At 44.0% G+C, this 15,943-nt stretch overlaps 1 protein-coding gene across 1 annotated transcript in view; it reads left to right on the forward strand.

Annotated features, from left to right (window-relative positions):
• Nucleotides 1-15,943, forward strand: part of NDC1 (NDC1 transmembrane nucleoporin) — a 290,787-nt gene that overhangs the window by 33,437 nt on the left and 241,407 nt on the right. The window contains exon 6 of the mRNA XM_078670466.1: nt 12,871-12,979. Within this exon, the coding sequence (XP_078526592.1) occupies nt 12,871-12,979 (109 nt within the window). The remainder of the gene's footprint in view (nt 1-12,870; nt 12,980-15,943) is intronic.

A 15,943-nucleotide genomic window follows, 5' to 3' on the forward strand; every position in this document is an offset into this window, starting at 1 on the left:
TCCAGCCAATGGGAAGGGGAGAGCGCGAAAAACACGCCCCCGAATCTGCCGGCCGGGACACCCCCGTGACGTCATTCCCCGGGCCGCGCTGTGATTGGCTGCCGGCCCGGGACTGACTTGTTTCGTCATTGCGTTTCTCTTGCCGGGATGGACGTAGCGCTTGCTCCGCTGCTCTGTCCCGTGGTTGGAACTCTGAGGCGTGAACTCAGGACAACCACAAATATCACATTTCGCTAGACATGTCGCTTATGCTGAAGATGGTCCAGTCGACCTGCACCCCCTTACTTAGAATTCAGTCACCTCATTGCTACCCAGATCTGCATCTTCGAGTGAAGAGACCAGCCAGTAAGAGTAAAGGCAACAACAGATTCGACATGGATTTACTGCACCGGATGCTGACAGGGAGGGCGGAGGCGACATAAATCTCTGTATCTTTAATTGGCCAACGGCGTGTCTGCAGCAGAATCGGGGTATTCCAGACTGGCCTCGTCAGTAGCCACCTCGCCATCTTTGAGGTAAGTGTTTTTGGGCCTAGCTAATGGATTCATCTGAACTTCCCTTGCTCGTGCTGTCCATTTTTTCAACTAAACTTACCGGTATGGATGAGCAGGAGGAGGTGGAAGACCCCCATTGGCGTGGCGGTCCGGCCACCCCTTGAACTCCGGCCGAGTGAACCGCTCCGGTGGGGCCTCGGTGACTTCCCCTCAAAGGTGTGTGCCAAGACCAGTGAAGGTGCGAGCACCGCCCGAGCGGCACCGAGGCTTGTATGGACCGGCCCGGGGGGTGGGGGGGCAGCGGGTGGACGGTCCTGTTCAGCCCCTCCCATACCTGCCATGCCCTCTCACTCATCTACCAAAGCCGTCACGCCTTTCATCCCTGGGCCGGGCACAAACAAGCGGGAAAATCATTTGGCTGCAGAAGAGCAGGTGAGGGCTCGCGGCTGTTGTTTCCAGTGTCAAGGACACACAGCCGTGACATAGTCCAGTGCGGCTTTGGAGTTATGTCCAAGGGACTGGCAGTTTCAGGCGGTCAGGTAGCTTAGTAGGTTGCGTTTGCTGCAGAGGTGTGTGTTTGAATTGAATTTCACACATGCGAATCATAGCTGGGGTTTCCATCATACAGCTGTTGATGGAACATGTCTATGTACAGCAGGTGATTGTGATGAGGCCTTTCATAAAGTGACAAACTACAGCTCATGGATGAGCAGGAGGAGGTGGAAGACCCCCATTGCCGTGGCGGTCCGGCCACCCCTTGAACTCCGGCCGAGTGAACCGCTCCGGTGGGGCCTCGGTGACTTCCCCTCAAAGGTGTGTGCCAAGACCAGTGAAGGTGCGAGCACCGCCCGAGCGACACCGAGGCTTGTATGGACCGGCCGGGGGGGGGGGGGGGCGGCAGTGGGTGGACGGTCCTGTTCAGCCCCTCCCATACCTGCCATGCCCTCTCACTCATCTACCAAAGCCGTCACGCCTTTCATCCCTGGGCCGGGCACAAACAAGCGGGAAAATCATTTGGCTGCAGAAGAGCAGGTGAGGGCTCGCGGCTGTTGTTTCCAGTGTCAAGGACACACAGCCGTGACATAGTCCAGTGCGGCTTTGGAGTTATGTCCAAGGGACTGGCAGTTTCAGGCGGTCAGGTAGCTTAGTAGGTTGCGTTTGCTGCAGAGGTGTGTGTTTGAATTGAATTTCACACATGCGAATCATAGCTGGGGTTTCCATAATACAGCTGTTGATGGAACATGTCTATGTACAGCAGGTCATTGTGATGAGGCCTTTCATAAAGTGACAAGCAACAGCTCAGAATTGGCGCTATTTAGCTCAAGTTTATTGTTTTTCAAGATATTCCTTTTAAGAGTGTTTCCCTTGCCTTTTCCATCATATATTAATTCCTGTCTGCTTTGCCTGGGCTGGTGAGGGATCACTGACAGAATATCGAAAACAAAAATATCGCGTGGACAGAATATCGTGTCAAAAATACAGAGGACCAAAACATCGAGAAGGTAGTGCAAATACCTTAAGTATAGATTTACTATTCTTAACTGCACATCTACGTGCCTTGAAGAAATATATATTTGTCAATCTAAATATATGTGGAGTTAGGTATAGTAAAACTTTGCTTTTCCGTAGAAACTTACCTCCACCATATTTCCGTGCTCGATAATCTTGACACAATATTCTGTCCCATGATATATTTTTGTTTCTGATATTCTGTTTAAATACCTATTCCAGTAGAAAGCTCAGTGGGTTACTGCCACCACTGCAGACGTGAGCGTCTGTAATCGGAGTGACACTGATTTCAATCCTGCTTGGTGCAATGTATGAGCATTTTTCTCATTGATTGAGCACTCAATGATAGTGCATATACCTTTCAGCTGTCTGTTTCATGTACTTCTTTCCCCCCACCCACCGTGCTCCATGTTGCTTTATCTCGCCAGGATACTTTTCTCATATCCCCCTACACTTGCACTCATGTGCCTCTGCCCTGCGTTAGTTTCTTGCTCATTTACTTCTCCCTCAAACACTGCTGTCCCTTCTCACCTTCCCATTCCCCATTGCAACCTCTTCTACCATCCTGCACCCCCCATTGCTGCTCCTTCCCCCTTGCAGTCTTTTAAAAAAAAATGTATTCGTTATTTGTTTTTTTGCAGCTGACCAGGCCAGGCCACTGCTACCTGACCATCTGCCTTAAAACCACTTTTTAGGTTTCGGCTACCGTCCCACTGCGTGAGCCCAGTGCCCTCCTAGTACCACGCCATGAGACAGTGTTGTTATTCACCTAGTTACTTGTTATTTTATCTCAGGATTAGCCTGTCACACGGAGAAGAATAGAAATTATACTGCAAATCATAACAAAGTATACTTAAGGATTTGAGAAGTACACGTTCACCCAAGGGTATCTTGGAGCTGAACAACAGATCGTTCGAGTTACCCAACTTAATGGTACTCATTTTATAGACCTCAGAAAGATGAAAGGCAGGGGGACCTGCCAGGATTTAAACCTGTGACCACACAGACAGGAAATTAGAACCTCTAACTTTGGGTGACAACGGCCATGGCTAATGGAGTAAGTGGGTGGAGCCAGAAAAAAGTAGGTGTGGCCTCCTACAAACATTTGAGCACCTGCACTTCAGATTTTACAAATTAAGCACTGACGGAGACCCCCCCCCGCACTCCCCTATGAAAACTAACAACCTTTAACCCTGCCAAAAAACACACAACTTCCCTCCTCACCTTATACAAAAAGCAATGGGCAGCACCCACTCCGGGTCCATGCAGGGGAGGGCGAGGGTCAGCGCGAACAGCTTTTAGTTTAACCTATCCGTCCAACTATTGCTGAACAGTTTTCACTGAGATGGATTCTGTATTAAACGGGGCTGTAAAGGGTCTTGTTTGCATTAAAATGTTTCTTGTAAACGATGGGCACCTTTATCCATAGCTTTGTACCAGTATCAGGTATCGAACATCTGCTTGGGCCTGTTGTATATGCAGCTTGGCTCCTTCTAGGAGTGACACTGAGCTTCATTTTATCGTCTATTGATAGGTGGAATTATGTGTCTTTATTTCTTTTTATACCGCATCTCACATACTAAGCAACCTAGCATTGTTAACACTGTCACATTTGTGTCGGGGGATAACTGATTGACTGCAGTGTAATGTAATGAAATCGTTTTTATGAGAAAATAATTACAGTATAAAAAAAAACTAGTTGCTGTTTAAAGAAGCCTTTTTTAATAGATTCCTGGATGCTGTACGTTGAAATGGTGAATGGGGATTTAGGAGCCGGCTGTACAGCATATTCCAATCAGCTTCTTGAATGGTGAAAAGAGAATATGCAAAGGGGACACCCAATTAATATAATTTCTCTCTATTATGAGGGATAGTGTTTGCTGGCAACTCCACCAAGATCGTGTATGGAGGAACACGTAGGGAGCAGCAGGGCTTTAACTGGGACGAAAAACAGGAGGGTCTCTAGAAGGGGCGTTGGCAGTGTAATTAAGGGCGTGGCTTAAAATTATATACAATAAAAATCTGCCTTAACATAGTGTGCCACCCGACTTGTATGTTGCTGTTTCTGTCATTGCATCCTAGGTGTGTGGGTGTGTGTGGCTCTGGGTGTGTGTGTGGCTCTGGGTGTGTGGGTGTGTGTGTGGCTCTGGGTGTGTGGGTGTGTGTGGTTCTGGGTGTGTGGGTGTGTGGCTCTGGGTGTGTGTGTGTGGCTGGCTCTGGGTGTGTGTGTGTGGCTGGCTCTGGGTGTGTGTGTGTGTGGTAGTAATTGCTGTCTGCTGAGCTCGTCCAGTAGGGTACAATAGGTCTTACATTTGCGAGAGATTACGCTGTTGGCAATGTAAATGACAATGCCATGTATTTGTCTGTTTTCAAATCCAACACATAAATAAATAAATTGTCATTTACAATGCCAATAGCTCTACCTTTTGCAAAGGCGAAACCGTTGCATTGTAAATGCTTGTTAACGTTCCCAGCCAGAGAAGTTAATAAAATATATTTTTTCTACTAGCCAGGGAACTTTTAAGTTCTATATTTTCACTCACATATTTAGGTCCCTACACTTCACTGATATCACCTACATTGCACTACACATAGCCTATTGTCACAATAAAATCAGTGCTCCCACGTAGCCCGTAGGTCGCAACACGCCCCGCCCCGTAGAGGGACGGGAAGACCCCCATGATGAAGCATGACACTAAGGGATTCTTAGTGTGTGAGGGGTATTTTAAAAGCTCATAGTGCCCTTGTCTTGCCATCTTAAGAGAGAGCCTAGTCCCGCACTTACAAAAAATAATCACCGCAAAAAGTTTAAATCAGTCACTATTACACATTGATAGAATCCTTTTGTTTATATATTATCACTTGATAGCCTGTATTTTAAAAAACCTGCTTGAGATGGGTGGATAAGCTTGGGTAGAACTTTCTGGAGACGGTTGGCCAGGATCATGGCTAAAAGCTTTCAATCGAGGTTGATAAGGGAGATAGGCCTATAGTTTTTAGGGAGTGTTAGGTCTTTCCCCTCCTTAGGCAAGACTACAATGATAGCTTCAGATAGTGTGCCCTTTACTTCCCCCGTGTCGTTGAGTTCCTGAAACAGGTGTAAGAGTGGTTGTGATAAGAGAGAAGGGAAGAGCCTATAGAATTTAGCACTAAACTCGTCTGGGCCGGGGGCCTTTCTGCATATTTTTTTTTATTTTTTTTATTGCAAGGTCATATAGATATCTTCAACACCAATACTGCATTTTAACGATTTGATTGCTTTCTCTATTGCTAAGATCAAGATTGGACTATTAAGGTCGGATTGGTCCTCAGGGGAGGGGGACGGCAGGTCGCACTCCTCTAAGTAGTCTTGGATTTTGGCTTCTTCCACCTCTTTATTCTTTGCGTAAAGGTTTTCATAAAAGTCTTTAAATATATCTGCGATCTTGTCAGGGTCCGAGTGGGCCACTCCAGCTTGATCTTTAATGGAATTAATCGAGTTTTTCTGCACCTTAAATTTTAAGTATGCGGCTAGGCTCTTGCCCGCTTTGTCCGATTCACAGAGTTTAAACTGTTTCTTCCTATTTAGCCAGACCCAGCTCTTTTACTTACAATTTTATTGTATCCATATTTCTTGTTGGCCAACTTATTCAGTGTAGCATTGTTCCTATCAAGCAGGTATCTGTTCTCTAGGGCAGATATCTCTCTTTCTAATTCTTCTAGGGCCTTATTGTGTTCCTTGTTTATGGCTGGTCTGATTTTGATAACTCCCCTGACAGTACTTTTCAAGGCTTCCCAGCGGGTTAGGTCAGAAGTGTCTCCCCTCTTATTATGTTGCAGGTACATTTTTATGGCAGATTCTATGGCAGACCGATGTTGCTCCTTCTCTAGTACCTCCTCATTTAGTCGCCAAATAGATTGACGGGTAGACGGTTTCACTTTAGAGATGGATAGTGAGATACACGAGTAATCAGATAGAACCCTGGGTTCTATCGTTGTCTCCTCTATTCTGGGGATGCCATTTTTTGTAATGAGTAGATAATCAATACGGGAATACGAATCGTGTGGAGATGAGTAAAATGTGTATTCTCTCCTGGCAGGGTGATGCAACTGCCACGAGTCCACTAAGTTAAAGCGAGTACAAAGGTTAGTAAATGCTTTGTGAGATTTATTGCCACGGAAGGTACATCGGGAATCCCTATCAATAGTTGGGTCGAGGGGTAAATTAATATCACCTGCGAGGATATGTACAGCTGAATCGGGAATAGTTTTAATTTGTTTAGTGAGGTCTGTCCAGAAACTTAAGTCACTGGTGTTAGGGGCATAAACATTCGTAACATAAAATTCTGTGTCATCTTTGAGCAGCTTAGTTGTGACCCACCTCCCATTAGTATCAGCCGTGAAGGAGAGCAAATCAACATTTGATTTTTTTGCTATCAGTGTTAACACGCCATTTTTCTTGCCTATTGCTTCAGACCCTACCACTTCAACATAGAATTTGTTCCTAAGTGTATTGAATTGTTTAGCTTTGATTTTAGATTCCTGTAACAGGACAACATCTCCTCTTTGTCTTCGGAGGTAGTCCAGGATCTTCTGGCGTTTAACAGGTTGATTAAGACCTTTGACATTAAGTGAAAGTATTTTTAAGTTGTCCACCCTGGCGATGACAAGTGATCTGTTAATCGTGGAGTGGGTCATAGAGATATAATGGAAGATCAAATCCAATCCGACACAAGAATTTGCCCGTAATATCGGACACAATAATAACATGTTTCCATGGTAATGATAGGAAAGCCGAGAGGCAGGAGACCCAGTGGACTACAACTGTGAACCCTCCCAATGATAATCAGTGACCAGAGGACCTGAGGTAGATACAGAGCAATATGTAGGAATGTTTGTACAGTGCAAATAGCAACATACAGACCTGAAAAAGCAAAATATCAACAGGCATAAGGTAAATATTACTTGTGAAGCAGTAGATAGCGTCACTTGAGCATTGAAAATATAAACAGTCGGACCTCGGTAGGCAGCAAACAATGGTGACATACAGAAAAAAACAAAAGAAAAGTCAAACTCTTACCCCACCCTCCCGTCCCACCCATCCCACCCCGAATGAAAGTAGCAGGCATGGTGAAAAGGGAAAACAGCGTCCCTCCCATGGCAATGAACAGAAGCCATAGTGAAATCTGTGAACTGAATCAACATTTAGAACATTGGGTGCCTGAATTAGTGCAACCATAAACAAATACAATCTGACGAGATTAACTTGTGACTTAAGTTATGCATGCAAGGCAAGTCGTGACGCACATAAGACAGTGTGATTTCTCTAATACAATCTTCTATTACGTCTTCTCTAAACTCAGACTCGCAGGCTAATGATTATACCAGTAGTAAGCTATTACATTAACATTTAGTGCAGGTTAAGGTGTGATCATAAGCTAGTGTATTCTACCGGAAATGAACATGGTGCCAGTAAGGCAGGGCATCCTCCCCCTGCGTCATCGCTAAACACAATCCCGCGAGCTAGGGCCTATGTCAGTAACAGATTGACTTAATAACAGAGTAGTGATCATAATAATCATGTGAAGTATAACATAGATAGCAAATGGCTGATATACCAAGTTAGCAGAACCAAGGCATCAATCAGCATTGAATAGTCGACAGTCATTGAGAACAAAAATAGGAGGTTAAGGCCCATTGAAAATGTGTTTGGAAGCGTAGATATACTCTTTTAATACAGGACACTAGGAACCGGTACAATGGAAAGGATACTCATTTAGAAGCAGCTGCAGGACCTGGCGTCGTCGTGTCCATATGGAGATCCTCCGGGACATCAAGGAGTCTTTTGAGCATCTGAGGATCCGTAAAGATCTGAGGAGTACCTTGGATGACCACACAAAACTTTGCTGGACCTATGAATCCAAATTGGTAACCCAGCGAACGCAGCATCGGACGAAGAGCAAGAAAGGCCTTTCTCACATCAACAGTCTCCTTGCTGTAATCCTGTGAAATGAAGATCTTGCTGGATTTCCATAGAATGTGGTTATTTTTACGTACAAAAGATAAGATTTGTTCCACATGTTGATATTGTAGGGGTTTGCAGACGATTGGCCTGGGACCTTTTTGGCTCGGAGTGATTCTACTGGGAACTCTGTGAGCCCTGTCGAATTCAAGCGGCTGGTGAAAAGCAAGGTTAGTTGCTTGTGAGAACCATGACTCCAAGAAGGGGAAACGAGCTGAAGGCTTCCTCTGAGCCTTCCGGTATTCCAAATATGCGTAGGTTCCCCCTTCGATTCCTGTCTTCCAACTCGGATAGCCTCCTTGACATATGATCTGAGGACACAGAAAGGTTTTTGAGAGATTTTCAGACTTTTGTCTGAGTCTTCTAGACGGCTGATCCTTGCTTCAGTTTCAGTGAGCCTGGAGTTGCTGTCTCGAATGTCTTGTCTAATAGCTACAATTTCTTCCTTTGTGGATTTCGCTAAGTCATGCACTTCCGCAAGCTTATTTAGTATGGTATCCATTGTGTCGTTGATGTCTTTCCTGCACTTGATAGGTGAAACTGGTGCAGGTGGGTCGGCATTGAGCCTCTTAAGATTTTTTGCTTCCTTCTCGCTCATGGTACCCACTTGCAGTGGAGTGCTTTGATAAAAGAGTTCCTCTGCTTCACTTTCTGAAAGGCAGGCCCAATAGGCAGGCCTGAGGGCTGATCAGATCGTGGAGGATGAACAGTGTCACGGGGTAACCACCTTTAATTTAGTGCGTGTCTCATGACTGTAAAGGTAGTGAAGGTTTCAGAAGCCCTACTGAGGGCGTTTTTTATTGAGAGCTCAGATCTTAGAAGATGGGATTGTGCCAGTAGTGAAGTAAGGAAAGGCTCCGATGTATGTCAAGGCCCATCTACAGGCTCCGTCTGGAATAATCGAAGATGTACCAATAGTAGCGTCAATCCCGGTCAGGTGTCTTCTGCCAGTGACAAGACCATATCAAGCAGCATCAAGCAGTATCAGGTAGTAGTAGCAGCATTGATCTAGAAGCCAGGTGTGCCAAGATTGTAGCTTGCCTTGTTTGTTTTGTTTTGCTCGCATGTGTCGCAATGTTTTGCTGCTTTTAACTTGCTTTCCTCGTTTTGCCTTGCCTTGCTGTGTTCTGCTCTGCTTGCTTTGCTCTGGTTTGTTTAGGTTTGCTTAGTTTGCTCTGTTTGCCTGCTTGCTGTACTTTGTATTACTTGCTTTGCTGTGTTCTGCTATATTGTGCTTCGCTGCTAGTCTTCGTGAGCATGAACAGTTGTGTTCAGTTTCTGCCTCACATATGTGTCTCCGGCATGCACTGTTTGCCTGCTTGCTGTGCTTTGTTCATGAGCATGATCAGTTGTGCTCGTTTATGCCCAATACTGCCTCACATATGCGTCTCAGACATGCAGGTGTACCTTCATTGTAGGCAGCTCCTATCATGAACACTCCTCTTTAAATTGCCTTTTGCAGGCCTTCTCTTGAGCACTGACTCCTGTGGTGCCTCTTGTGATGCTTGCGATTCCTCTTACATGCTACATTTACTGGGGAGCACCTACGGTCATGCAGTGTGTTTTCCCTCGGTCATTTTCAGTATTTTCTGACTTTTGCGTTCGTTTCCCTTTAGATGTCGCGTATATGAGCTAGAAAATCGCTCATATAAGCCCCAAGCGCCATGCTCAACCGCCATTATCCCGTCGGAGGAGTCTATTTTCAGCCAGCCAGCGTGCCCGCCATTTTCTTGGTTCACGAGGCCCTCTGCTTTGCACGCCTGTGATTCAGCACCGGGGACACAGGGGAAGCTTCAGCGTGGAGCCAGGCGGCAACGCAGGTAACCGAACGCTGAGGCAGACAAAGCGAACGATTGTAGGCAGATTATAGACTGTATGGGGCCGCGTTGCTTCGCTTTAACTGCTGGGTGCGCCCGCCATTTTATGTAGAAGCGCTGGCAGTGAGCGCGGGTAGTGTCGGAATCCCGTGAAGGGCGGCGGGCGGTGAAAAGCGTGCTCTCCAGACCCCCACTTACTGGCCTTGTTGGTTCGGAGCTCCGATCAGTGGCGGGTGCGTGTAGATGGAAGTAGGCGTTCGGCTTCTTCGGACTCAGCCGCTGCGGGACCTCCGCAGCCTTCTCATTGCCGGCAGTGTTCTGCCAGGCTCCGGGTCTCTCTCAGAGTTCTCCGCACAGGAGCCCTGTAACGCCATCAAAACCAGCCACGGGTGAGTCTATAACTTCCGATTATGAAATCCGTTGCCAATAATAACTTTACCCCAGTTTTGGTGTTCCAAATGCATAAGGAACTGGTCGCCACGGGAGGAGGTGAAGCACTAAGCCGCCATTTCCTCCGGCGTCCAAACCACGCCCCTCAGTCCTGCCCTTACCTTGATGAATCATCAGTTACGTTCGATCGTTTGCCAGTGACTTGTCAAACTCGTACTACAGACCTACCATACATGATTTAAGATATTTCTTTGTGAGAACTTGATAGCCATCGTTCCTTCTGCAGGTGCTCAACTTGCAGATCCAGTTTATCCTTTTGAAATATACAGTCAAACACACTACTTGATCATGAGGTCTTGTAGCATTTGAGGTGGCTTCTTCCTTCACGAGCTGACCACCAGAGCCAATTTGCCTTAAGAGTGGAAAACCCAATCCCCACAATTGGCTACCCTTGCTGATGGCACTAAAGATCCGTTTCTCAGCAGCGTCCCCTTAAATTGTCCTGCTGTAGCCAGGATGGCATTTATCAGTTTGAATGAGATATTCTTATTGAGTTTTGACCCTTAAATGTCCTTGAATATGTATCAACATGACGAAGGGGATTGGGGCGTGTGGGGTCTCTTCCATGCTCTGTAGCCTTTCATTATGCATATTTCAGGTGTTAGCCTGAACAGATCAGTTCCATACGTCCCACGGTACCTCCATTACAAGTCTGGTAGTCCTGCTCTCTCTCCGTTTATGGGCCACAGCAGGTGTCATTGTTTTCCCTGGGGCTCTAGTGTCAGCCAGCCCCACATATTACATGACTCTTTTGTTTCAGTAATCAGTGCCTCGCTTGAGAGGGTACCACCTGTTTCTGCTTTGTTCCATGCCAAGCCTTGACTTTGTCTTACAGGCTGGTCCTGCTGGCATCTTGGAAGTGGAATGTGCAGCTCAACACATCTGCATAATTCTGCCTTATTGCTTTACCGGAGGGCCAGAAGGAGAACTGAGACCAGACTGGGGCCATTTCACCTTCCACATGCACTGCTGCTTGTGCGTCGCCTTCATGACTGTGCTCTACTTTTTGCCACTTCTGTGTCCATACCGTTCCCAAGCCTCATTTGCCATCGTACATAGGTGTTAGCCGGTTCTATATAGGTGTTAGCCGATCCCAGCCTTCCCCGGTGGCGCAATTCCTCATTTGACTCGAAACCTTTTTGCAGCTCTTCCTGATGCTATGGTTTCAGTAGGAATCAGGAAGGGCCTGGGTGTGATATACCTTCTATTGCTGGAGATAGTGAGAGCGTGCAGTGGGTAGGGATGACTCTACTCCTCCATCTTGGGTTTAAGTCTCCTCCAATTTTTTTTAAAAAGTTGCTATGACCTTGTACTGTTTTGAAGGTGTGAGGTGTCTGAGAAAGAACTGTTGGGTTCTACAAACTGTTTTGCTACAAGTATCAGCACCTTTAAAAAAAACTATTTTTACAGCTTAGTATTGCAGACTTTTCACACACAACATATTTTTCACAATAGATTTTTCACCAGTTTCCTCTTCAATAACGCCAATTTTATGAATTTGAAAGTTTCAGCAAAATGTAATGGGGCAAACCTTGGCAAAATTGCACAATTTAATGTACACCCTCAAAACCATGAGCCCATTTACAATGGTTTTTACAAAGAGGCTTTGGCTTTATTAGATATAAATGATGTCTTGGTACATACTGGAGACTCTTCCTTCATCTGGTAGTTGGACCTTCCTTATTCCACTAAAGTTATCACCTTCTTTATTTTTTGTTTAAATTTGTTTATTAAGTTTTCTTTTAACAATACTGGTTTCGCAATCATTATTCGCATATGTACATTGCAAAAGGGAAGCACCAGTTTGGCATTTCTATACACATGTAACATTTGATTATCAGACTGTCTTCTAATCAGCCTATTGATTGTGATGAAACACTGAGTAACAGGAAGCCAATACTGTGGATAAGGACTTTTCAAACAACAGGGTAGGGTACTACAGTTATCACCTTCTTCATTCAGAACTCCGTTTCACTTTGCGGAGCAGCCTGGGGAGACTGCCTATAGCACTACTTTGAACACAACAGAATATGGAAGCCATTTAATCTGATAAAAATAATCTATTCCAATTATGTGTCTGAAACCTATGCTTGACCTATGCAGTCTCCAACTCCTGAGTCTTTAAGCTTTTGTTAAGTTTTGGTGACCTGTCCCCAAGATTTCAAAATGTCAAGTTGTGCAAGGGTCGCATGCAATTGGGGTTATACTGGACAGCTGTTTGTGTTCGAAGCTCTCTGGTTTATGGTTTGGAGCTATATCAATTAGTTTGATGCTGTTGCCAAAGTTTAGTAAAAGCTGGAAATGTGAATAAGCTCTTAGAGGGTCTAGTTCAAGGTTCTGAAAAGTTGGTAAGAAGAAGGAGCCAAAAGTCTAGCATTTTGGAGATGCGCGTGTTGTGCGAACATTATTTTATAATTAGATGATGTGATGCTGGCAACAGCTTTGCCTTTTCTGTATAATTGCTTTATATAGCGATTTCACTAAGTTGCCTATGAACTATCGTGTATTTCACATTTCTTGCATAGTTTTTGATTTAGCTTTTTAACTCCTGTCCTGGATTTACTTTAAAATGCCTTTTTATGTTTTTTCTTCTTTACAGCAATACAAATACTTGTGCTTTAGAAGATCATTGTCCCTTCTGATAAAGCATGGTTGTGTGGAATCATTGTATCTTGTTCGGAACTTTTTTATTACTTACTACATGTTGGGTAAGAGGCTTTATTTGATTTATTACTTTTGCGATATAATCTAGTTCATGCAGCTTGACACTTTTTCAAAAGTGGTTACAAAATGTCATTAATCAGACTACCACCTCCAGGCTCTGTTCTTATATGTGTAAGATTGGTAAAGAAAAGTTTGTAGTGAGGACCAACCACAATGCTTTGGACAGACATTCGAAAATGTCCACAGGATGTGTAATTCCAGAGCTTTTCATGCACTGTACACTAAAACCAATCGATAACATCCCAAAACACTCTGGCGCATACAGCCACAAAATGATGATATGAAAGAGTAGCTCAGTTCTTGCTTTACCTTTTCAAGATGTTTAACAATATTTTACCTGATAATGTTTTCTCTTGAATGATGCAAAAAGCAGCATTATGTTTCAGCATCACATACCAAAGCAATTTTTCATTGCAGTTTTTCTTGGGTACTCTGCTAAATGGAGCCCTTTTTAAGAGGTGCAACTCTGCCATGTTGAAGATGCAGAAAATAGAAATTATGTGGAATATTAATTTCTTTATGTCTATAACCATAATATGGTTAAGCAAATAAAGAGACCACTCACGCGAACAAACACATAAGGTGGCAAAAAATAAGACTTTAATGTTTTGAGCACTTGCCTCATCCCTGGCTTTTAAAATTGCTGCAGTCACATTGGCAAAAAGTGGGATTAATAATCATCACTTTCTGATAAACCATGGTATGTTTTCTGTGCAAATGTGGAATTTGCCAAAGCTTTATGAATCTCATTGACAAGCGTTGGCAATGCCTGTACATCTGACTTTAATTTGACTGCACCCTGAACTTTCACAGGCGCACTATTTACATGGGCAGAATTTCAAATCTGGTTTACTGGGAATAAGAGCAAGACTGAAGAAAGAGTGTTTGCTTGCTATAGTGCGATGGAACCTAGGCCTAACCAAGAGTGCATGAGAAGAGGGACATAACGTATGAGCGGGCACTTCTGAAAGAAGGTGAGATCCAGAGTACAAGTGCCTTGTGTACCATGCAGCGTGTCTTTTAATCCACATTCATTTATTCAGTGGTAACCTATGATGGAAATTCAACTGGGATATAACCAATACACACTGAGATAGTTGAATGATTCATGTTACACCTGCATTTTGTACAATCGGAAGGTAATGGATAACATATATAGGTAGGTCTTGAAAGACCGCATTCCTGTAATCTAAACTTAATGAGATAGATGCCTGGATCACTAAAGTCTCCCTTCAATTCGGTGGGAAGAAAGAATTTTCCTTAAGCTTTTCAAGCAGGACTATCATTAGGACCATTGGACTTATGTGGCTGAGGAAGACCAAATTGTGCGGCGGGTTTATGTTATGCAGCCTATGTTATGCATAGGTCTATGTTATGCAGCAAGAAAAGGCAAATTAAGCTGTGTAATACAGCACCTTTTGTGATCGTATTACTTCCTTATTTTGCCATTTTTATTTTTTACTCAGGTTAACACAGTCTGATGAAAGCTTTCACCTCATTGTACCAGTATAACACCAAAATACACAATTGGCAACAGAAAGGGGACCAGTCATCTTTTGTAAAGGGGCTTCTACAGTGGCTACAACATGTATGATGACATTTTTAGTAACATTTGATCCCGTTGGAGCTGAAAACCTTTTTTTGTTATCTGCAAATTATGTAGCAGATGGATTATGAGACTAATCCATAATTATACAGAAAATGTTGCGGTGCAAAATAGCATAATTTGAGTGGCCCGGAGTAACATAAACTAGTGATGTTGTTGACATGCAGGCAGAACGTAAGATTAGCGTTGATAGTTACACCAGCATAGCAGGGGGAGAGCATGAGCCAAAAGCCTAAGATTACCAAAAGGACTATATGTCTAAAGATGAGTCTAAAAAGCTTGTATGTTATCTGCATTAAACTTCAAAAGGTTATTGGTTATCCAACATGCAATTGGAGCAAGACATTCCTGAGGTTTAAGGGTCAAGTCAGACTTACTACCACTTTGTTGCATCAGGAATGGAGTATTAACGACCTATATACAAAACTAAAATAAGAAATTAAAACTAAAGAGGGTTACACCTGACACTCCATAAAGTACACAATTTGTAATCCGAGTCTAACATTTTTATTTGTAAAAAGGAATAAGTATTTTAATTCAAACACATCACAAATTTATACATGAAAACCCAACTCTATCATCACCTGAACGAGAAGGTCTCTTAGTGTAGCCCCTCTCCATGGAGTTTGCCAATAAGTTGACAACAGAAACCTCTTTCTATTGCAGTAGTGTCGAAGAATTCAGAATGTAAAATTTGACTCTCGGGGTAAGAGGCAGAGTAGTCCAAGGCTAACTCATGGAGATGTTGTGGGCTACAATTTCCAGAACAGAGCAACACAAAAATAACACAAAATAATTCACTAGTCAACTATTTTGTTTCTTCGAAAAGCAAAAGTACGCTATTGTCAGAAGAGCAAATATCACCCATTCATCATTTACTATGTTAGTGTGTAGGACGCAGGTGGCTCCAATCAGTGGTGGCTGGTCAACTCTAAGTGTGGTGAGGTTCAACAAATCGATAAGAGAAATGTCAGCCCTCTTCTATGTCTTTTGTAGCGTGTACCACTTACACGCCTCTCCTTTCATAATGCATCTGTGATGTGTGCTGGAAAAATCAGAAGGTGAAGAGAACTGACATTTCTATCAATTCAATATCATCATTTAGTATTCCCATGAGCTTCACAGAATGCAAAATATTTGACCCTTTCTGTGATTAGCAGCACAGTATGCTTTTCATTTTGAAGCAGACCGTTCTGGGAAATATCTGGACCCCAACCAGCAGGGTCATGTCACACTCTTGTTGTGTCTATCCAATGTTGGATAGGCAGAGTTGGGTCTGCATAAAACTGGCCTGCCGCCTTCTCCTTGGACTTTGCTATGCAGTCAACTGCCCAGGACTGTT

Source organism: Lissotriton helveticus, chromosome 1_2 (assembly GCF_964261635.1).
Source record: "Lissotriton helveticus chromosome 1_2, aLisHel1.1, whole genome shotgun sequence".
Classification (NCBI taxonomy): Eukaryota; Metazoa; Chordata; class Amphibia; order Caudata; family Salamandridae; genus Lissotriton; species Lissotriton helveticus.